Source organism: Lagenorhynchus albirostris, chromosome 12 (assembly GCF_949774975.1).
Source record: "Lagenorhynchus albirostris chromosome 12, mLagAlb1.1, whole genome shotgun sequence".
Taxonomy (NCBI): domain Eukaryota; kingdom Metazoa; phylum Chordata; class Mammalia; order Artiodactyla; family Delphinidae; genus Lagenorhynchus; species Lagenorhynchus albirostris.
Window position 1 is genome coordinate 19,210,501 of NC_083106.1, and position 24,549 is coordinate 19,235,049.

At 38.6% G+C, this 24,549-nt stretch overlaps 1 protein-coding gene across 3 annotated transcripts in view; it reads left to right on the forward strand.

The window, feature by feature from the left end:
- Positions 1-432: 432 nt before the first annotated feature.
- Positions 433-24,549, forward strand: part of EPM2A (EPM2A glucan phosphatase, laforin) — a 105,354-nt gene continuing 81,237 nt past the window's right edge. Inside the window, exon 1 of one of the 3 annotated variants that reach the window (XM_060167634.1) lies at positions 433-846. In XM_060167634.1, the coding sequence (XP_060023617.1) occupies positions 546-846 (301 nt within the window). In that variant the 5' untranslated portion in view covers positions 433-545. Of the gene's footprint in view, positions 847-6,944; positions 7,035-24,549 lie in introns of those variants that run through there. The other 2 variants (XM_060167632.1, XM_060167636.1) reach the window with 2 other exon arrangements.

A 24,549-nucleotide genomic window follows, 5' to 3' on the forward strand; every position in this document is an offset into this window, starting at 1 on the left:
CTGAGGCCCAGAGAGTGTAAGTGACCTGTTGAAGGTCCGGAGCTCTCCAGACACCGCTGCAGGATCTTTCCCCAACTTCACTATTGTGGAGGCTGCTTTCTATATGCCATTCTCTTCTTCCTACGACCCTCACAAAAATAATTTCGAGGTTTTTAGAAATATTACTGGAAAATCTCGGGGCTTATGAGATGTTTTATTTCCTTTCTTAACCCCTTTTCCTTGCTTCCGATGCGTCCCCAGACGTCCGCGGAGCCGCTGGAAGAGGCAGCGGGCAGGGGCCAAGCTCTTTCTCCGGGAGAGACGGGTGGTGGCCCCAGCTGACCACTTCCCGCGGCCAAAGGCCCCGGCCTGGATCATCCTCGGGCTCCTGGGCCGCGTGATGCAGCCCAAAAAAGGTGCAGCATCGCACGTGTCCCTGCCAGCGTCCGCGTCTCGCGCGTCCAGGCCTCGCGCGCCGCCGCCCAATCGCCGCTGCCGCCTGGCGCTCGGGTCGCGTCCGCCGGTCGCAGGGAGACTGGAGCCCGGGAGCCGCGCCGCCCGCTGCCATGCGGTTCCGCTTCGGGGTGGTGGTGCCGCCCGCGGTGGCCGGGGCCGGGCCGGAGCTGCTGGTCGTGGGGTCTCGGCCTGAGCTGGGGCGCTGGGAGCCGCGCGGGGCGGTGCGCCTGAAGCCGGCGGGCACGGCAGCGGGCGCTGGGACACTGGCGCTGCAGGAACCGGGCCTGTGGCTCGGGGAGGTGGAGCTGGCGGCCGAGGAGGTGGCGCAGGATGGGGCGGAGCCGGGCCGCGTGGACACGTTCTGGTACAAGTTCCTGAAGCGCGAGCCGGGAGGAGAGCTCTCCTGGGAAGGTACTGGGAGCTGCGCCGGCCTGCATCCCGGCCTCGGGCTTGGCCTTGGCCTCGGCCTCGGCCTGGGGCGGGCCCCACAGTCCCCGCCGCGACTTCCCGGGCGCTTTGCCCGGCGCTCGGGCTTCACAAGCTGTCTGAACTCCCCGGGCGCCCTGGGCTGACCCTTCTCTGTCCGCCCAGCTGTCGCCCCAGTCGCGCCTCCTGCACCCCACAGGTTCGCTAGATGGAGGCTGGGTTTCTGTCCTCCCGCCCCTTCGGTCTTTGCTCCTCCGACCTCTTTCCCACAAACACAGGACCCGGTTCGGGCCTCGGTCCCCCTCGTCCTCTGCGTCCTCCCTGCGCGGGTTCCCGGGCTGCCAGGTCCCCCGCCGCTCCTGGGTTCGCTCCTCAACTCTGCCTTGACTGTTTTTGTGCCCTCATTTTCTTGCCCCGATTCACTAAAAAATGACCCAACCAGTGAAGCTACCCTTTTCGCTAATCCTAAACTGCAACGTGCTATCTCTAGTGTATTATTTTTTTCTTCTTTTCGATTTGAGAATGAACTACTGGAAAAACGTTGAGCGTTTCTCTTTTTGATTTTTTTTAAAGCCCCGAATATATGACAGTTGAGATATGCTCTGATTTCTTAAAATATAAAAACAATACATGCTGGCTGTAAAAAATCAAAAACAAAAGCAAAAAATGTACAAAGTAAAAACTTGTGTCCTCCACACACCCTAAGTCCACTGCACACCGACCAATATATGACATGTATCTATCTCACACATAAATTGGTTAATATATTATTCTCTATCCTGCTTTTTCTTGCTCTGTAAAGGTTGCGGATACCTTTTAGTGCCACTCGTATAAATGTATATTTCATTTTTTAAATGGCAACGAAATATTCTGCATTTACCAATGTGCATTTAGGTTGTTTTCTGTCTTCCTCTGTTATAAACAGTAACAGCTTAATTGGAAGTCTGTGTATAAAGATATCTTTGAGCATTTGGGAATGTTCCTGTATGGTAGATTCTGAGAAGTGAAACTGTTAGGTCAAAGCGTGGCCATATTTTACATTCCAGTAAGGACTACCAAATTATTCCCTGAAAACTTTATGCCAGTGTAGAATCCTGCCCGCGATGTGTGAATTTAGACAGTCCTTTCTTTAAATGAAATGTGCAAAGTTGGGGGTTGGAGTATGTGTGGCTCAGTAGTTGTCTAAAGCGGATGAAATGTCTCTGTGGAAGTTTATATGACAAAAATGGGCCACTTAGCCCATAATGATGTGGAATCAAAGAATCTGCAAAGAGCATGAGTGTTCTGTAATATGTTTATATATATATTTTTTCCTTGTTCCTCTTTGTACCCCGCTGAGTTTCATGGTCTGGTGACATTTATTGTCCTTTTGTATTACGATGCCAGAACTGAAAGGTACTCTCATCAATTATGCCCTTCTTTACAGGATATTACTATTATTAATAGTATTATATAATTATTTTTCATAATAAAGTAATATCTGATCATTTTAATAAAAATAAGGATGGTAAAAAAGAAAGATTCTTCCCTTTCCCCAGTCTCTCTCCTTTTCTATTTTTAGTTTTTCTGATATTCCTCCCAAAGTTCTGAATAATTTACTTATATTGCTATTTCTTAATATATCAACTTGAATTTTTCTGTTTTTAGATTTTCTGAGTTACCATACAAGTTATATATTACATTTAAATTAAAATTAGACAATATCTATTGACAGCTGCTGTATACCCATTAAATTAACCATCATACTTGCTGTGAAATATGAGGAATTTAGCTCAAGTTCATTCTCTCTCTCCTCCCTGCTGGTTTTTATATTATTATTTTATACTGCATATATGTAGTTTATTGTTGACTTGCTATTATATAGAAATTTCTGTATTATGCTTCTGTTACATAAAAAGTTACTCCTATGTAAAAGGATAAGAAAAATAACTCACCTACACATTCCTCCCCTTCTCCTTACTTTGGTTAATCATCATTTCTACATTAAGTTCTATTAATATATAATTTGTATTCTGTTTTATAATTGTTGCTGTGCCTTCTTGTTTTAGGTGGATAGGTTGATTCTAAGAACTGTAAGTTAACAAAGAGCATCACGAGGCGCAGCATAGCCTATTTTTTTTGTTTGTTTTTTTGCGGTACGCGGACCTCTCACTGCTGCGGCCTCTCCAGTTGCGGAGCACAGGCTCCGGACGCGCAGGCTCAGCGGCCATGGCTCACGGGCCCAGCCGCTCCGCGGCGTGTGGGATCTTCCCGGACGGGGGCACGAACCCGCGTCCCCTGCATCGGCAGGCGGACTCTCAACCACTGCGCCAGGGAAGCCCGCATAGCCTTTTTTTTTTTTTTTTTTCCCTGCATGGCCTATTTTTAAGAGCAAGGATTCTAGAGCCAGAATGGCTTCACCAACCAGTGTGTGACCTTGGGCAAGTCACTTTACTGTGCTGTTGTTGAAAGGACTAAACTGGCTAATAAATCTAAAGAGCTTAGAATAAGACATATATTAAGTGTTAAATAAGTGTTTGTTATTGTTACTATTATGATTAGGAAATAATTAGTGTGGAACTAAGTAGTTCAGTTGCACTCATTAAAAGTTTGGAAATATAATTCTGTGACATGAAACCTGTGTACCAGGAGGAAAAGCTCTCTTCTCTTACACTGTAAATCATGCTCAGATTTTTATTTAAAGTGATACCAGAGTTCATTTTACTTTATATTTGGGTGGCCATGTTCTACACCTTGTTTCAAACTTTCTAGTTACTTTTTAAAAACAGAAACAGCACGTTGATCATCAAAATTTCCTAGCTTAAATGCAGTATTGGATGAATGCAAATTCCTCACTTTTTGAAAACATTCTTTTCCTTGAAGAATTGGGATTTTTGTTCCAATTTTCACTAATATATAGCTTTCTGAGCACAGCTGAGACTTTTATTTTTGTTGTTTTTAATTGAACTCCGACGTGTGTTGCATTGTTAAGGATTCCAAATCTTCCAGTTTCTTGAATGTCTTAATCATTTCATTGGATTGTATCCTCAAATAATTTTTTTTTGGTATTTTTTTATACTTTTTTTTTCACACACACACCCTGTATTTTATTTTTACAAGAGATAAATAAACTGACACCAGACATTGTAAATGGATGGCCACAACAAAAGCAACAATGATTGCAATTACCAAACACGAAACACACTCACACTATGTCATAATATTGACATTCAGCCCAGTAATCCTCCACTGTACCAGCTCCTTTACTTTGCAGTGAAAATTGATTTGTATACTTTTTGCCTCTGAGTCTTTGTGGGATTTTTTTTTTATTCAAACAGAAAGTCACAAAACTTATAATCATCCTCATCAGTTCACTCAGTCCCATGTAATTAATTTTTTTTCATCTTGATCTTTTGTTAGCACTTTTATAAATTCATCAGTTTTCCATTAGGGTTCTGAAAATGCTTATTCATTCAGTTCAGCAGTATAGTCAGTTACCAGAAACCTGTACTTGTCAGAGTCTTTTCCATGAATTCCTTGAAGATGAAACCCTTTTATAGGAATATATTTGCAAAAGCATCAGAGTACACCCAGAACTGTCTGCAAATGACAAAAGACTTCAAAATGACCATGGTTAAAGATTTGATGAAAGTTCATAATAATGCAATTGACAAGGAAATTTAGTTATTTCTGAGATACATATTTTAAAGTAATAACTAGAATAATGACTTATAACATTATACCAGAACATATAAGATTTTTAGAAATTTCATGTAATGTCTGAAACATTTATATTAACATATTTCCATACAAATAACCCAAAGAAAATTTAGTATTAGTTGTTTTTGTTTGTTTGTTTGTTTATACTGCAGGTTCTTATTAGTCATCAATTTTATACACATCAGTGTATACATGTCAATCCCAGTCGCCCAATTCAGCACACCACCATCCCCACCCCACCACGGTTTTCCCCCCTTGGCGTCCATATGTTTGTTCTCTACATCTGTGTCTCAACTTCTGCCCTGCAAACCAGTTCATCTGTACCATTGTTCTAGGTTCCACATGCATGCGTTAATATACAACATTTGTTTTTCCCTTTCTGACTTACTTCACTCTGTATGACAGTCTCTAGATCCATCCACGTCTCAACAAATGACTCAATTTCATTCCTTTTTATGGCTGAGTAATATTCCATTGTATATATGTACCACAACTTGTTTATTCATTCATCTGCCGATGGGCATTTAGGTTGCTTCCATGACCTGGCTATTGTAAATAGTACTGCAATGAACATTGGGGTGCATGTGTCTTTTTGAATTATGGTTTTCTCTGGGTATATGCCCAGTAGTGGGATTGCTGGATCATATGGTAATTCTAGTTTTAGTTTTGTTTTTTTTTTTGCGGTACGTGGGCCTCTCACTGCTGTGGCCTCTCCCACTGTGGAGCACAGGCTCCGGGCGCACAGGCTCAGTGGCCACGGCTCACTCCGTGGCATGTGAGATCTTCCCAGACCGGGGAACGAACCCGTGTCCCCTGCATCGGCAGGCGGACTCTCAACCACTGCGCTACCAGGGAAGCCCTAGTTTTAGTTTTTTAAGGAACCTCCATACTGTTCTCCATAGTGGCTGCATCAATTTACAGTCCCACCAGCAGTGCAAGAGGGTTCCCTTTTCTCCACACCCTCTCCAGCATTTGTTGTTTGTAGATTTTCTGATGATGCCCATTCTAACTGGTGTGAGCTGATACCTCATTGTAGTTTTGATTTGCATTTCTCTAATAATTAGTGATGTTGAGCAGCTTTTCATGTGCTTCTTGGCCATCTGTATGTCTTCTTCGGAGAAATGTCTATTTAGGTCTTCTGCCCAGTTTTGGATTGGGTTGTTTGTTTCTTTAATATTGAGCTGCATGAGTTGTTTATATATTTTTGAGATTAATCCTTTGTCCATTGATTCGTTTGCAAATATTTTCTCCCATTCTGAGGGCTGTCTTTTGGTCTCGTTTATGGTTTCCTTTGCTGTGAAAAGGCTTTGAAGTTTCATTAGGTCCCATTTGTTTATTTTTGTTTTTACTTCTATTACTATAGGAGGTGGATCAAAAAGATCTTGCTGTGATTTATGTCAAAGAGTGTTCTTCCTATGTTTTCCTCTAAGAGTTTTATAGTGTATGGTCTTACATTTAGGTCTCAAATCCATTTTGAGTTTATTTTTGTGTATGGTGTTAGGGAGTGTTCTAATTTCATTCTTTTACATGTAGCTGTCCAGTTTTCCCAGCACCACTTATTAAAGAGACTGTCTTCTCCATTGTATATCTTTGCCTCCTTTGTCATAGATTAGTTGACCATAGGTGCGTGGGTTTATCTCTGGGATTTCTATCTTGTTCCATTGATCTATGTTTCTGTTTTTGTGCCAGTACCATATTGTCTTGCTTACTGTAGCTTTGTAGTATAGTCTGAAGTCAGGGAGTCTGATTCCTCCAGCTCCGTGTTTTTCCCTCAAGACTGCTTTGGCTATTCGGGGTCTTTTGTGTCTCCATACCAATTTCAAGATGATGTTTTCTAGTTCCTTAAAAACTGCCATTGGTAAGTTGATAGGGATTGCATTGGCTCTGTAGATTGCTTTGGGTAGTATAGTCATTTTCACAATATTGATTCTTCCAATCCAAGAACATGGTATATCTCTCCATCTGTTGGTATCATCTTTAATTTCTTTCATCAGTGTCTTATAGTTTTCTGCATACAGGTCTTTTGTCTCCCTAGGTAGGTTTATTCCTAGGTATTTTATTCTTTTTGTTGCAGAGGTAAATGGGAGTGTTTCCAGAATTTCTCTTTCAGATTTTTCATTATTAGTGTATAGGAATGTAAGAGATTCTGTGCATTAATTTTGTATCCTGCTACTTTACCAAATTCATTGATTAGCTCTAGTAGTTTTCTGGTATCATCTTTAGGATTCTCTATGTATAGTATCATGTCATCTGCAAACAGTGACAATTTTACTTCTTCTTTTCCAATTTGTATTCCTTTTGTTTCTTTTTCTTCTCTTACAGCTGGCTAGGACTTCCAAAACTATGCTGAATAATTTTGGTGAGAGTGGACATCCTTGTCTTGTTCCTGATCTTAGAGGAAATGCTTTCAGTTTTTCATCACTGCGAATGATGTTTGCTGTGGGTTTGTCGTATATGGCCTTTATGATGTTGAGGTAGGTTCCCTCTATGCCCACTTTCTGAGAGTTTTTATCATAAATGGGCGTTGAATTTTGTGAAAAGCTTTTTATGCATCTATTGAGATGATCATATGGTTTTTCTTCTTCAGTTTATTAATATGGTGTATCACATTGATTGATCACATTGATTGATTTGCATATATTGAACTTGCATATATTGCATCCCTGGGATAAATCCCACTTGATTGTGGTGTATGATCCTTTTAATGTGTTGTTGGATTCTGTTTGCTAGTATTTTGTTGAGGATTTTTGCATCTATATTCATCAGTGATATTGGTCTGTAATTTTCTTTTTTTTGTAGAAAAAAAGACAATTTCTTTTTGTCTTTATTTTTTTGTAGAAAAAAGAAAATTTCTTTTTCTTTATCTGGTTTTGGTATCAGGGTGATGGTGGCCTTGTAGAATGAGTTTGAGAGTGTTCCTTCCTCTGCAATTTTTTGGAAGAGTTTGAGAAGGATGGATGTTAGCTCTTCTCTAAATGTTTGGTAGAATTCACCTGTGAAGCCATCTGGTCCTGGACTTTTTTTGTTGGAAGATTTTTTTTTTTTTTTTTTTTTGCAGTACGCGGGCCTCTCACTGCTGTGGCCTCTCCCGTTGTGGAGCACAGGCTCTGGACGCGCAGGCTCAGCGGCCATGGGTCACAGGCCCAGCCACTCCACAGCATGTGGGATCTTCCCGGGCCGAGGCACAAACCTGCGTCCCCTGCATCGGCAGGCGGACTCTCAACCACTGCACCACAAGGGAAGCCCTTGTTGGAAGATTTTTAATCACAGTTGCAATTTCATTACTTGTGCTTGGTCTGTTCATATTTTCTGTTTCTTCCTGCTTCAGTCTTGGAAGGTTATACCTTTCTAAGAATGTGTCCATTTCTTCCAGGTTGTCCATTTTATTGGCATAGAGTTGCTTGTAGTAATCTCTCATGATCCTTTATATTTCTGCTATGTCAGTTGTTACTTGTCCTTTTTCATTTCTAATTTTATTGATTTCAGTCCTCTCCCTCTTTTTCTTGATGAGTCTGGCTAATGATTTATCAATTTTGTTTATCTTCTCAAAGAACAAACTTTCAGTTTTATTGATCTTTGCTATTGTTTTCTTTGTTTCTATTTCATTTATTTCTGCTCTGATCTTTATGATTTCTTTCCTTCTGATAACTTTGGGTTTTGTTTGTTCTTCTTTCTCTAGTTCCTTTAGGTGTAAGGTTAGATTATTTACTTGAGATTTTTCTTGTTTCTTGAGGTAGGCTTGTATAGCTATAAACTTCCCTCTTAGAACTGCTTTTGCTGCATCCCATAGGTTTTGGAACGTCGTGTTTTCATTGTCATTTGTCTCTAGGTATTTTTTGATTTCCTCTTTGATTTCTTCAGTGATCTCTAGGTTATCTAGTAACGTATTGTTTAGCCTCCATGTGTTTGTGTTCTTTATGTTTTTATCCCTGTAATTCGCTTCTAATCTCATAGCGTTGTGGTCAGAAAAGATGCTTGATATGATTTCAATTCTCTTAAATTTACTGAGGCTTGATTGTGACCCAAGAAGCGATCTATCCTGGAGAATGTTCCATGCGCACTTGAGAAGAAAATGTAATCTGCTGCTTTTGGATGGAATGTCCTATAAATAACAATTAAATCTATCTGGTCTATTGTGTCATTTAAAGCTTCTGTTTCCTTATGTATTTTCATTTTGCATGATCTGTCCATTGGTGTAAGTGAGGTGTTAAAGTTCCCCACTATTACTGTGTTACTGTCTATTTCCTCTTTTATAGCTGTTAGCAGTTGCCTTATGTGTTGAGGTGCTCCTATGTCGTATGCATATATATTTATGATTGTTATATCTTCTTCTTGGATTGATCCCTTGATCATTTTGTAGTGTCCTTCCTTGTCTCTTGTAACATTCCTTATTTTAACATGTATTTTATCTGATATGAGTATTGCTACTCCAGCTTTCTTTTGATTTCCATTTTTATGGAATATCTTTTTCCATCCCCTCACTTTCAGTCTGTATGTGTTCCTAGGTCTGAAGTGGGTCTCTTGTAGACAGCATATATATGGGTCTTGTTTTTGTATCCATTCAGCAAACCTGTGTCTTTTGGTTGGAGCATTTAATCCATTAACATTTAAGGTAATTATCCATATGTATGTTCCTATTACCATTTTTTGTAACATCTTTATTGGAGTATAATTGCTTTACAATGGTGTGTTAGTTTCTGCTTTATAACAGAGTGAATCAGGTGTACACATACATATATCCCCATATCTCCTCCCTCTTGCCTCTCCCTCCCACCCTCCCTATCCCAGCCCTCTAGGTGGTCACAAAGCACTGAGCTGATCTCCCTGTGCTATGCAGCTGCTTCCCACTAGCTATCTGTTTTACATTTGGTAGTGTACATATGTCCGTGCCACTCTCTCACTTCATCCCAGCTTACCCTTCCCACTACCTGTGCCCTCAAGTCCATTCTCTACGTCTGCATCTTTATTCCTGTTCTGCCCCTAGGTTCTTCATAACCGTTTTTTTTTGTTTGTTTGTTTTTTAGATTCCATGTATATGTGTTAGCATATGGTATTTGGTTTTTTCTTTCTAACTTACTTCACTCTGTATGACAGACTCTAGCTCCATCCACCTAACTACAAGTAACTCAATTTCATTTCTTTTTATGGCTGAGTAATATTCCATTGTATGTGCCACATCTTCTTTATCCATTCATCTGTTGATGGAAACATATGTTGATTCCGTGTCCTGCCTATTGTAAATAGAGCTGCAATGAACATTGTGGTACATGACTCTTTCTGAAGAGTTTTCTCAGTGGGATGCCCAGTAGTGGGATTGCTGGCTCACATGGTAATTCTATTCTTAGTTTTTTAAGGAACCTCCATAGTGTTCTCCATAGTGGCTGTATCAATTTATCTTCCCACCAACAGTGCAAGAAGGTTCCCTTTTCTTGACACCCTCTCCAGCATTTATTGTTTGTAGACTTTTTGATGATGGCCATTCTGACTGGTGTAAGGTGATACCTCATTTTACTTTTGATTTGCATTTCTCTAATGATTAGTGATGTTGAGTTTCATGTGTTTGTTAGCAATCTGTATATCTTCTTTGGAGAAATGTCTATTTAGGTCTTCTACCCATTTTTGGATTGGATTGTTTGTTTTTTTGATATTGAGCTGCATGAACTGCTTGTAAATTTTGGAGATTAATCCTTTGTCATTACTTCATTTGCAAATATTTTCTCCCATTCTGAGTGTTGTCTTTCCATCTTGTTTATGTTTTGCTTTGCTGTGCAAAAGCTTTTAAGTTTCATTAGGTCCCATTTGTTTATTTTTGTTTTTATTTCCATTTCTCTAGGAGGTGGGTCAAAAAGCATCTTGCTGTGATTTATGTCATAGTGTGTTCTGGCTATGTTTACCTCTAAGAGTTTTATAGTGTCTGTCCTCAAATTTAGGTCATTAATCCATTTTGAGTTTATTTTTCTGTATGGTATTAGGGAGTGTTCTAATTTCATTCTTTTACATGTAGCTGTCCAGTTTTCCCAGAACAATTTATTGAAGAGGCTGTCTTTTCTCCATTGTATGTTCTTGCCTCCTTTATCAAAAATAAGGTAACCATATGTGCATGGGTTTATCTCTGGGCTTTCTATCCTGTTCCACTGATCTATATTTCTGTTTTTGTGCCAGTACCATACTGTCTTGATTACTGTAGCTTTGTAGTATTGTCTGAAGTCCAGAAGCCTGATTCCTCCAGCTCCGTTTTTCTTTCTCAAGATTGCTTTAGCCTTTTGGGGTTTTTTGTGTTTCCATACAAATTGTGAAATTTTTTGTTCTAGTTCTGTGAAAAATGCCAGTGGTGGTTTGATAGGGATTGCATTGAATCTGTAGATTGCTTTGGGTAGGATAGTCATTTTCACAATGTTGATTCTTCCAATCCAAGAACATGGTATATCTCTCCATCTATTTATATCATCTTTAATTTCTTTCAGCAGTGTCCTGTACTTTTCTGCATACAGGTCTTTTGTCTCCTTAGGTAGGTTTATTCCTAGGTATTTTATTCTTTTTGTTGCAGTGGTAAATGGGAGTGTTTCCTGAATTTCTCTTTCCAATTTTTCATCATTAGTGTATAGTAATGCAAGAGATTTCTGTGCATTAATTTTGTATCCTGCTACTTTACCAAATTCATTGATTAGCTCTAGTAGTTTTCTGGTGGCATCTTTAGGATTCTCTATGTATAGTATCATGTCATCTGGAAACAGTGACAGCTTTACTTCTTCTTCTCCAATTTGGATTCCTTTTATTTCTTTTTCTTCTCTGACTGCTGTGGCTAAGACTTCCAAAACTATGTTGAGTAATAGTAGTGTAGTGGACAACCTTGTCTTGTTCCTAATCTTAGAGGAAATGGTTTCAGTTTTTTACCTTTGAAAACGATGTTGACTGTGGATTTGTCATATATGGCCTTTATTATGTTGAGGGAAATTCCCTTTATGCCGACTCCCTGTAGGCTTTTTATCATAAATGGGTTTTGAATTTTGTCGAAAGCTTTTTCTGCATCTATTGAGATCATTATATGGTTTTTCTCCTTCAATTTGTTTTTATGGTTTATCACATTGATTGATTTGTGTATATTGAAGAATCCTTGCATTCCTGGGATAAACCCCACTTGATCATGGTGTATGACCCTTTTAATGTGCTGTTGGATTCTGTTTATTTGTATTTGGTTGAGGATTTTTGCATCTATGCTCATTAGTGATATTGGCCTGTAGTTTTCTTTCTTTGTGACATCTTTGGTTTTGGTATCAGGATGATGGTGGCCTCTTAGAATGAGTTTGGGAGTCTTCCTCCCTCTGCTATATTTTGGAAGAGTTTGAGAAGGATAGGTGTTAGCTCTTCTCTAAATATTTGATAGAATTCGCCTGTGAAGCCATCTGGTCCTGGGCTTTTGTTTGTTGGAAGATTTTTAATCACAGTCTCAATTTCAGTGCTTGTGATTGGTCTGTTTATATTTTCTATTTCTTCCTGGTTCAGTCTTGGCAGGTTGTGCTTTTCTAAGAATGTGTCCATTTCTTCCAGGTTGTGCATTTTATTGGCATAGAGTTGCTTGTAGTAATCTCTCATGATCCTTTGTATTTCGGCTATGTCAGTTGTTATTTCTCCTTTTTCATTTCTAATTTTATTGATTTGAGTCTTCTCCCTTTTTCTTGATGAGTCTGGCTAATGGTTTATCAATTCTGTTCTCAGAGAACCAGCTTTTAATTTTATTGATCTTTGCTATTGTTTCCTTCATTTCTTTTTCATTTATTTCTGTTCTGATCTTTATGATTTCTTTCTCTCTGCTAACTTTGGGTATTTTTGTTCTTCTTTCTCTAATTGCTTTAGGTGTAAAGTTAGGTTGTTTATTTTAGATGTTTCTTGTTTCTTGAGGTAAGATTGTATTGCTATAAACTTTCTGCTTAGAACTGCTTTTGCTGCATCCCATAGGATTAGGGTCATCATTTTTTTGTTGTCATTTGTTTCTAGGTATTTTTTGATTTCCTCTTTGATTTCTTAAGTGAGCTCTTGGGCATTTAGTAGTGTATTGTTTAGCCTCCATGTGTTTGTATTTTTTACAGATATATTCCTGTAATTGATATCTAGTCTCATAGCATTGTGGTTGGAAAAGATATTTGATACGATTTCAATTTTCTTAAATTTATTAAGGCTTGATTTGTGACCCAAGATATGATCTATCCTGGTGAATGTTCCACAAGCACTTGAGAAGAAAGTGTATTCTGTTGTTTTTGGATGGAATGTCCTATAAGTATCAATTAAGTCCATCTTGTTTAATGTATCATTTACAGCTTGTGTTTCCTTATTTATTTTCATTTTGGATGATCTGTCCATTGGTGAAAGTGGGGTGTTAAAGTCCCCTACTATGATTGTGTTACTGTCAATTTCCCCTTTTACGGCTGTTAGCATTTGCCTTATGTATTGAGGTGCTCCTATGTTGGCTGCATAAATATTTACAATTGTTATATCTTCTTTTAGGATTGATCTCTTGATCCTTATGTAGTGTCCCTCTTTGTCTCTTGTAATAGTCTTGATTTTAAAGTCTATTTTATCTGATATGAGAATTGCTACTCCAGCTCTCTTTTGATTTCCATATTCGTGGAATATCTTTTTCCATCCCCTCACTTTCAGTCTGTATGTGCTCCTAGGTCTGAAGTGGGTCTCTTGTAGATAGCGTATATCTGGGTCTTGTTTTTGTATCCATTCAACCAGTCTATTTCTTTTGGTGGGAGCATTTAATCCATTTACATTTAAGGTAATTATCGATATGTATGTTCCTATTACCATTTTCTTAATTGTTTTCCGTTTGTTATTGTAGGTCTTTTCCTTCTCTTGTGTCCTGCCTAGAGAAGTTCCTTTAGCATTTGTTGTAAAGCTGGTTTGGTGGTGCTGAATTCTCTTAGCTTTTGCTTGTCTGTGAAGCTTTTAATTTCTCCTCCGAAACTGAATGAGATCCTTGCTGGGTAGAGTAATCTTGGTTGTAGGTTTTTCCCTTTCTTCACTTTAAATATGTCCTGCCACTCCCTTCTGGCTTGCAGAGTTTTTGCTGAAAGATCAGCTGTTAACCTTATGGGGATTCCCTTGTATGTTATTTGTTGTTTTTCTCTTATGGGGATTCCCTTGTATGTTATTTGTTGTTTTTCTCTTGCTGCTTTTAGTATTTTTTCTTTGTATTTAATTTTTGATAGTTTGATTAATGTGTTGTGACATATTTCTTCTTGGATTTATCCTCTATGGGACTCTCTGTGCTTCCTGGCCTTGATTATCCTTTCCCATATTAGGGAAGTTTTGAACTATAATCTCTTCAGTTATTTTCTCAGTCCCTTTCTTTTTCTCTTCTTCTTCTGGGACCCCTATAATTCAAATGTTGGTGTGCTTAATGTTGTCCCAGACGTCTCTGAGACTGTCCTCAATTCTTTTCATTCTTTTTTCTTTATTCTGCTCTGTGGTCGTTATTTCCACTATTTTATGTTCCAGGTCACTTATCCGTTTTTCTGCCTCAGTTATTCTGCTATTGATTCGTTCTAGAGAATTTTTAATTTTATTTATTTTGTTTGTTCATCATTGTTTGTTTGCTCTTTAGTTCTTCTAGGTCCTTTTTAAACGTTTCTTGTATTTTCTTTATTCTATTTCCAAGCTGTTGGATCATCTTTATTATCATTACTCTGAATTCTTTTTCAGGTAAACTGCCTCTTTCCTCTTCATTTGTTTGTTGTGATGGGTTTTTACCTTGCTTCTTAATCTGCTGTGTGTTTCTCTGTCTTCTCATTTTGCTTCACTTACTGTGTTTGGGTTCTCCTTTTTGCAGGCTGCAGGTTCGTAGTTCCTGTTGTTTTTGGTTTCTACCCCCAGTGGCTAACGTTGCGTTGTGTAGGCTTCCTGGTGGAGGGGACTGGTGCCTGTGTTCTGGTGGATGAGGCTGGATCTTGTCTTTCTGATGGGCAGGACCACGTCCGGTGGTGTGTTTTGGGGTGCCTGTGACCTTACTATGATTTTAGGCAGCCTCTCTGCTAATGGGTGGGGTTGTGTTCCTGTCTTGCTAATTGTTCGGCATAGGGTGTCCAGCACTGTAGCTTGCTTGTTGTTGGGTGGAGCTGGGTCTTAGCATTGAGATGGAGATATCTGGGAGAGCTTTCGCCGTTTGATATTACGTGGAGCCTGGAGGTCTCTGGTGGACCAGTGTCCTGAACTCGGCTCTTCCACCTCTGAGGCACAGGCCTGGGACACCCAGCCAGAGCACCAAGACCCTGTTGACCACATGGCTCAGAAGAAAAGGGAGAAAAGAAGAAAGAAAGAAAGAGTAAATAAATAAAATAAAGTTATTAAAAGAAAAAAATTATTAAATTTTAAAATTATTTTAAAAATATTAAAAAGTAATAAAAAAGAATAAAAAAGAAAGAAAGAAAGAACAACAAAACCAAAAAACATATCCACCAGTGATAACAAGCGCTAAAAAGTATACTAAAAAAAAAAGCAACAACAAAAAAACAATGGACAGACAGAACCCTAGGACAAATGGTAAAAGCAAAGGTATACAGACAAAATCACACAAAGAAGTGTACACATACACACTCACAAAAAAGCAAAAAAGGAAAAAATATATATATTAAAAAAAGGAAGAGAGCAACCAAATCAATAAACAAATCTACCAATGGTAATAAATTCTACATGCTAAACTATGATAAATATAAAATCAGAAACAAATTAGATGCAGAAAGCAAGGTTAAGTCTACAGTCGCTCCCAAAGTCCACCACCTCAGTTTTGGGATGATTTGTTGTCTATTCAGGTATTCCACAGATGCAGGGTACATCAAGTTGACTGTGGAGGTTTAATCTGCTGCTCCTGAGGCTGCTGGGAGAGATTTCCCTTTCTCTTCTTTGTTCACACAGCTCCTGGGGTTCAGCTTTGGATTTGGCCCTGCCTCTGCGTGTAGGTCGCCTGAGGGCATCTGTTCTTTGCTCAGGCAGGACAGGGTTAAAGTAGCAGCTGATTAGGGGGCTCTGGCTCACTCAGGCTCGGGGGAGGGAGGGGTATGGAATGCGGGGCTTCCCCCTCCCCCCATCTCCACCAGTGAAGCGGCTTCCTAGTGTGTGGAAAGTTTTCCTCCTGCACGGCTCCCTCCCAGAGGTGCAGGTCCCATCCCTATTCTTTTGTCTCTGGTTTTTCTTTTTTCTTTTGCCCTTCCCAGGTACTTGGGGAGTTTTTTGCCTTTTGGGAAGTCTGAGGTCTTCTTCCAGCATTCAGTAGGTGTTCTGTAGGAGTTGTTCCACATATAGATATATTTCTGTTGTATTTGTGGGGAGGAAGGTGATCTCCACGTCTTACTCCTCTGCCATCTTGAACATCTCCCCTCAAATAATTTTGAAGAAACAGTAAGTGGGTGATAAAATATCTCAGTCTTTATTTATTTATTTATTTATTTATTTATTTTGCTGTACGCAGGCCTCTCACTGTTGTGGCCTCTTCCGTTGCGGAGCACAGGCTCCGGACGTGCAGGCTCAGTGGCCATGGCTCACGGGCCCAGCCGCTCCACGGCATGTGGGATCTTCCTGGACCAGGGCACGAACCCGTGTCCCCTGCATCAGCAGGCGGACTCTCAACCACTGCGCCACCAGGGAAGCCCTCTGAGTCTTTAAATGCCTGAAAAGGTCTTTCTTTTGATTTCACACTTGATTAGTCATCTGGTATTCCAGTCTCAAAATAATTTTCCCTTTGAAGGAACTGCCACAGTACCTTCTAGCACCTGTTGTAGCTGATATTTCTGATGTCAAACTAAGCCCATTTCTTTGTAGGCACTTTTTTTCCCTCTTTTGAAGTTTTAACACTTCTCCTTACACTATTTTACCAGGAGGTATCTGAGTTTGTTTTTGTTGTTGTTCTTGTGACTTGACAATTGGTTGGTTATTTTGATTCCAGGAATTGTTTTTTTCAACTCATGGAAATTTTCTATTATTCCTTTATTTCCTCCTCTCTGTTTTCTCTCTTCTTTTGTCTGAAATGTCTGTTAGCCATATATTGTACCTTCTGCTTTTATGTGAGTATCTCTTAACTTTTCTCCTGTATTTTCCATCTTTTGTTTGAATAGATTTCCCTGGCTGTGTTTCCAGATCACTGTTTGGTTTTTAATACTAACCATTCCATCATTTACTTCCTACCCTATATTTTTGAAATTTTTGGCAATTGTATTTTTAATCTCCCACCTTTTTTTCTGTTATTCTCTGATTTCTTTTTTTCCAGAGCTGATTGTTCTTCTTGTATGGATAATTTATACTTGAATCTTTCTGAGGACATCAAATAGAATTGATTAAAAGTTGTTTTTGTCTTGCATTAACTTTTTTTTCCCTCTCTGTAGTCAATTTTTTTTTAATGCTAAGGGTTTTCCTCAAGTATCTGGTAATCCCTAGGTGACCATTCATTTTTATGAATAAAGGTTATGTTGATTTGTACAGGCAGCTGTGCTGGTTCCCTGTTGAAGTTGCTTATGTTTATCCAAAATCTTCTCTAAATGGGAGGACACTCATGGGCTACCATGTAATCTGGCAGATTTTGTGGAGGGAAGGTTTCTTTACTTAGGGTTAATGGTTGAGGATCTAGCAGGCTCCAGGTCCTTATCATTAGCAAAGTAAAGAAACAGAACAAACAAAAACTTGACTATAGGAAGAGATATTTCAGTCTGTTTTATTCCTGAATGGTTTGCCTTTTTCTCTCATCTTCAGGTATGTCATTGGGTCCATAGATGTCTCCAGATCTGTTCTGTTCAGATATCTCGCCCCTATACCCACACTAGGGCCCTTTCCAGGAAAGCCATTCTCTACTGTGTTTACAGCACACTTATTTCATGTTAGGGGTAAGGTGGGGTGGAAGGAGGCAGGTGGGAAACCTTTCCTTCAACTCTTTTCCAGGTTGGCATCTCTCTATTTGTTACGTCTCCTCTTATAAGTCTTCCCTAACTACCTTCTTATTCTTTCTCACAGCACCTGTTTCTTTCCTTATATCTCTTATTATAGTTTAAAATTGCATTAGTTATGTTGGCTTGGACTCTGATTGCAAGTAATAGAAACTGAGTATGAACATGCCTATAAAAGAAATATTATTAACTCATATAACCAAATTAAAGAAGCATGGGGTCCAACCTCTTTCCTCACCTGCCCTCTAGTCTTCTCTCTCTTCCCTGTGCATTTGCCTTACTCAGGAACTTCATTTTCTGAAGCTAACTGACTCTGTCAAGCTAGATTCCCCACACAGAGCTCCGGGCTTACATACTTAGAACCAGAGAAGAAAAATATAATCTTCCCTGCCAGCTCTAGTTAGAAAAATCTGGGGGAAAGACTGAAATTCACCTTGTTGGAACCAATCACTCTTGCCAAGGAAGTGGGAGTACAGTGATGAGCATTTCCAACAACAAACACTTCCTGGAGTTGGGAGGAGGAGCTGCCCCTCCCCCCCACCGCCCCAGAAAGCATGTACTGTTTCAGAGGCAGATTGGAATGCAGTGGGCCACAGGTTAACAGAACACACAACAAGCCCTTGCTTTAAAAAATAAGGGTTTGTTTTTCTGCTGTAAAAAGTTCATTGGTGGGTGGCAGTGGAAATGGGCCATAGCTCATGGATGTCAGGTGAGGTGTTATTGCATTTTCTTGGCTTTTCCCTCAAGGCAGCAGCTGCTGCTCTAATCATCACATATGCATTCAGTGGAACATGGGAGGAGTGGGAAGGATGGAAATGTCAGCCGTGGGTATCCCCATTTATCTAGAAAACATTAACTTTGCCAGGATTCTCCCCACCCCTCAACATACATACAGGTATACCTTGTTTTATTGTACTTCACTTTATTGAGCTTTGCAGATATTACAATTTTTTTTCTTAAATTGAAGGTTTGTGGCAACCTTGTGTTGAGTAAGTCTTTAGGTGCCATTTTTCAACAGCATTTGCTCACTTCATGTCTCTGTGTCACATTTTGGTAATTCTTGCACTATTTCAAACTTTTTCATTATCATTATATTTTTTCTGGTGACCTGTAGTCAGTGATCTTTGATATTACTATTGTAATTGTTTTAGGGTGCCACTGACAGTGCCCATATAAGACAGCAAACTTAATGCTTAATGGATAAATGTTTGTGTTCTGTTCCACCGACCTGGCCATCCTCCCCTGCCTTAACCCTCTCAGGCCTCCCTATTCCTTGGGACACAGCAGTATTGAAATTAAGCCAGTTACTAACCCTACAATGGCCTGGAAGCGTTCCAATAAAAGGAAGAGACACATTTCTCATTTTAAATCAAAAGCTAGAAATGATTAAACTTAATGAGGAGGCCATGTTGAAAGCCAAGACAGGCCAAAAGCTAGGCCTCTTGCATCAGTTAGTCAGGTTGTGAATGCAAAGGAAAAGTTCTTGAAGGAAATGAAAAATGCTACTCCAGTGAACACATGCATTATAAGATAGCGAAAGAGCCTTATTGCTGAAACAAAGAAAGTTTTTGTGGTTTGGATAAATCAAACCAGCCACAATATTCCCTTAAGCCAAAGCCTAATCCAGAGAAAGGCCCTCACTCTCTTCACTTCAGTGAAGACTGAGAGAGGTGAGGAAGCTGCAGAAGAAAAGTTTGAAGTTAGCAGAAGTTGGTTCATGAGATTTGAAAAAATACGCCACCTCCATCACGTAAAAGTGCAAGGTGAGCAACAAGTGCTGATGGAGAAGATGCAGCAACTTATCCAGAGACCTAGGAAGATAATTAATGAAGGTGGCTACACTAAATCAGATTTTCAGTGTAGCCTTCTATTGGAAGAAGATGCCATCTAGGACTTTCATAGCTAGAGAGGAGAAGTCAATGCCTGGCTTCAAATCTTCAAAAGACAGACTGACCCTTTTGCTAGGGGTTATTGCAGCAGGTGACTTGAAATTGAAGCCAATGCTCATTTACCATTCTGAAAATCCTAGGGACCTTAAGAATTATGCTAAAATGACTCTGCCTGTGCTCTGTAGATGGAACAAGAAACCCTGGATGACAGCACATTTGTTTACAACATAGTTTATGGAATATATTAAGCCCACTCTTGAGACATACTCCTCAGAAAAAAAGATTTCTTTCAAAATATTACTGCTCATTGACAATGCACCTTGGTTACCCAAGAGCTCCAATGGCGATGTAAAATGAGATGAATGTTTTCATGCCTGCAGACACAACATCCATTCTGTAGCCTATGGATCAAGGAGTAATTTTGACTTTCAAGTCTTATTATTTAAGAAATACAATTCATAAGGCTATAGCTACTGTAGATAGTGATTCCTCTGATGGATCTGGGCAAAGTCAATTGCAAACCTTCTGGGAAGGATTCACCACTCTAGATGCCATTAAGAACATTTGTGATTCATGGGAAGAGGTAAAAATATCAACATTAACAGCAGTTTGGAAGAAGTTGATTCCCAACCCCGTGGATGACTTTGAAGGGTTCAAGACTTCAGTGGAAGAAGTAAATGCAAATGTGGTGGAAATAACAAGAGAACTAGAATTAGAAGTGGAACCTGAAGATGTGACTGAATTGCTGCAATCTCATGTTAAAACTTTCACGATGAGGAGTTGTTTCTTATGGATAAACAAAGAAAGTGGTTTCCTGAGATAGAATCTACTCCTGGTGAAGATTGTTGAACTGACAACAAAACATTTAGAATATTACATAAACTTAATTGATAAAGCAGCAGCAGGGCTTGAGAGGATTGGCTCCAATTTTGAAAGAAGTCTGTTATGGGTAAAATGCTATCAAACAGCACTGTATGCTACAGAAAAATTGTTCATGAAAGGAAGAGTCAATTGATGTGAGAAATTTCACTGTTGTCTTATTTTAAGAAATTGCCACAGTCACCCCAGCCTTCAGCAACCACCTCCCTGATCAGTCAGCAGCCATCCTCATCGAGGCAAGACCCTCCACCAGCACAAAGATTATGACTCGCTGAAGACACAGATGATGGTCAGCATTTTTTAGCAATAAAGTATTTTTAAGTTAAGGTATTTAAATTGTTTTTTAAGATATAATACTAATTGCACACTTAATAGACTACAACATAGGGTAAACATAACTTTATATGCACTGGACAATAAAAAAATTCATGTGATTTGCTTTATTGTGATATTTACTTTATTTTGATAGTCTGGAACTGAATTGGCAGTGTCTCTGAGGTATGCCAATACTTCTTTTCATGTTTAGAATTGGACAGAACGGTTGTGCTGGGCTACCTCCACTGCAGAAGAGACTGGAAAAGTACATTATTTAGCCTAGCACATTGCTGCCCTGAGGAAAATTAGGATTCTATTTACCAAGAATAAGGAGAAATGATTTTAGGGAGGCAATTAACAATGTCTGCTACATTTTAAACAAAAGATATCAACTACAATATTTATTTGTTTAATGTATACCTTCCCACCAGACTGTGAGCTGTATGAGGGTAGGGACTATGTCTGCTTTATTCACTCTTTTATATCCTGCAATTGTAATTGGCACATAGTAGCTGCTCAATAAATATTGGTTGAATGAGTGAAGCACAAACAGAAAGATCAAAGTTTTTCTTAAGTATCTATCATGTGCTAATTACTTCTTAGGTGCTTTCAACTAAATTACCCTTTGTTCTCCCCAGCTACGCTGTGAGGAGGAAGAAATTCAATTGCCTCTTACACAGATGAAGAGACCAAGGCTTTCTGCAGGGTCTAATCTACAATCTGCTATTAACCTCATCCAGTGAAATTTTTTTTCAGATATTGTATTTTTCTTCTCTGAAAGTTTCATTCATACTCTTTTGCATATTTTCCTTTTGTTCTTATTTAGTTTATGTTTTTCTTTAAATTCTTGGCCACATTGAAATTATAGCTAGAGTCCATATCTTCTAGTCCCCTTATATTTGTTTTAGATTTGGGTCTGATTTCTACTGACTAATTTTCCTATTGGTTATTAATAATACTTCTCTGCTTCTTTTCATGCCTTTCCCTCTAATATAATGGAGCTTTATTTGTGGATTTTATTTTTACACATTTTGGACCATACTGCATGTATTTTTAAAATGTTAACTGTATTTGGAATGGTTTTAGCTTTACAGAAAAGTTGCAAAGATAGGGCAGAGTTCCCATACACTCCCCACCCACTCTTCTATTGTTAACGTTTTATATTAATATAGTATACCTGTCAAAATTAATTAACCAGTGTTGATACATCATTATTAACTAGGGTCTATACTTCATTCAGATTTTTTTTTTTAAACATACCTTTCCTCTTCCAGGATCCTATCCACAATACCACATTATGTTTTAGTCATCATGGCTGTGTTGGTTTCTCAGATTTCAGTTGTTTTTGAGATGACCTTGACAGTTTTAAGGAACTCATCAAGTATTTTGTAGAATGCTCCTCAACTGGAATTTTTATGGTGTTTTTCTCATGATTAGACTGGGGTTGTGGGCTTTTGGGAAGAAGATCATAGAGGTAAATTGCCCTTCTTATCACATCATATCAAGGGTACATACTCTGAACATGATTTACCACTGTTGATATTCACCTTGATCACCTGGCTGAGGTAAGTTGTCTAGTAATCTTCTCCCCTGTAAAGTTACTCTTTCCCCCTCTCTTTCAATACTGTACTCTTCGGAAAGAATTCATTATGCACAACCTACAGTTTAGAAGTGAGGAGTTATGCTCCACCCCCTTAAGGATGGGCTATCCTCATAAATTATTTGGGATCCATCTACATGCAGGATTTGTCTCCTCCAATTATTTATTTATTCAATCCCTTTGATTTTGTTATGGATTCATAGATATTTATTTTATACTTTGGGTTATAATCTCAGTAGTTATTTTTTTATTGAGGGATAATTGACATTTAACATTATATTAGTTTCAAGTAGACAATATAATGATTCAATATTTGTATATATTGCAAAATGATCACCCCAGTAAGTCTAGTTAACATTTGTCACCATACATAGTTACAAAATTTATTTATCTTGTGATGAGAGCTTTTAAGATCAGCTCTCTTAGTAACTTTCAGATATGCAATATGGTATCGTTAACTATAGTCACCATGCTGTACATTACATCCCCATGACTTGTTTATTTTGTAACTGGAATTTTGACCCCCTTCATCCATTTTGCCCACCCTCCCATCCATCCGCTACCCCCACCTCTAGTATTTTATTTATTTTGTTGCTCAGTTTGATCCAGCTTTGGCCACTGAGAGCTGTTTCAGTGGCTCCAGTGGCTCTTTGAGCTGCTCGCATCATCGTGTATGTGGTTTGTTTCTTTGTTTGTTCAACTTGAGCACTTCCTTACTTTCTGGTACTGCAAAGTACTCCAGGCTCATCTTTTGTATTTCCTGCCCTCATGCTAAATCAGCCATTTTTCCAAAGAGCTCTGGTTTGTTTTATTGTAGGATGGTATTAGAAACCAAGATCTGGGCACTGAGTACGCTCCTTGCTTCTGGGGTATTGCTGCTTGTAGGCCCTCTTAGCCAACAGAACAAAGAAATATGTATGTGTATATATGGGGAACAGATATACAGTTTGTAATATAAAGTTTTATGGGTTTTGACAAATGCACAGTTGTATATCATCCACCATTATAATATCATATAAAATAGTTTCAAAATTCCCTTGTCTTTTGTCTATTCAAGCCTCCCCCATCCTCAAACTTCTGGTAGCCACTGATCTGTTTACCATCTCTATAGTTTTGCTTCTTCCAGAATGTCAAATAATTAGAATCATTCAGTGTGTAGGCTTTTCAGAGTGGCTTCTTTCACTTAGTAATATGCATTTAGGATCTACCCATGTCTCTCTGTGGCTTGTTAGATGATTTGTTTTATTGCTGCATAATATTCCATTTTGTGGATGCATCATAGTTTGTTTATCTGTTGTCTTATTGAAGGATATCTTGGTTGCTTCCAGGGTTGGTGATTATGAATAAAGCTGCTATAAACATTGATGTGCAAGTTTTTTTTTGGTGTCTTTTCTTTCACATTTTTAAAAATTGAAGTATAGTTGATTTAAAATGCTGTGTTAGTTTCTGGTATACAGCAAAGTGATTCAGCTATATATATATATATATGGATATATATATATTCTTTTTCATATTATTTTCCATTATGGTTTATTACAGGATATTGAATTATTGAATATATTGATAGTTCCCTGTTCCATAAAATAGGACCTTGTTGTTTATCCATTCTATATATAATAGTTTGCAATTGATGTGCAAGTTTTTACATAAACCTGAAGTTTTCAGATCAGTTGGATAAATACCTAGGAGTGGATTTGCTGGATCATATGATAAGACTATATTTATCGTTGTAATAAACTGCCAAACCATCATCCAAAGTGGCCATAGCATTTTTCATTCCCACCAGCAATAAATGAGAGTTCCTGTTGCTCCACATTCTCATCAGGTGGTTTTGTTCATTTTGGGGGTTTTAACTATTCTAATAGGTGTGTCGTGGTATCTCGCTGCTTTAATTTGCAGTGCTCTAAAAATAAATTATGTTGAGCATCTTTGTATATACTTATTTGCCATCTGTGTAACTTCTTTAATTGGATGTCTGCTCAGTTCTTTATTTTTTAGTTGGGTTGTTTGTTTTCTTATTACTGATTTTTAAGAATTCTTTGTGTATCTCAGATACAAACTCTTAAGAGATATGTTATTTGCAAACATTTCCTCCCAGTCTATGACTTGTCTTTTTATTCTCTCAACAGTGTCTTTTATAACGTAAAACTTTTAATTTTAATAGAGTCCCATTTACCATGTTTTTCTTTCATGGATTGTGCTTGTGGTTTTGAATAAACAACTCTTCCCCAAATCCAAGGTCATCTAGATTTTCTCATATGTTATCTTCTAGAAGTTTTGTAATTTTGCATTTTATATGTAGGTCTATAATCCATTTTGTGTTACTTTTTATGTGTGGTGTAAAGGCTGTATCTAGGTCTTTTTTTTTTTCCAC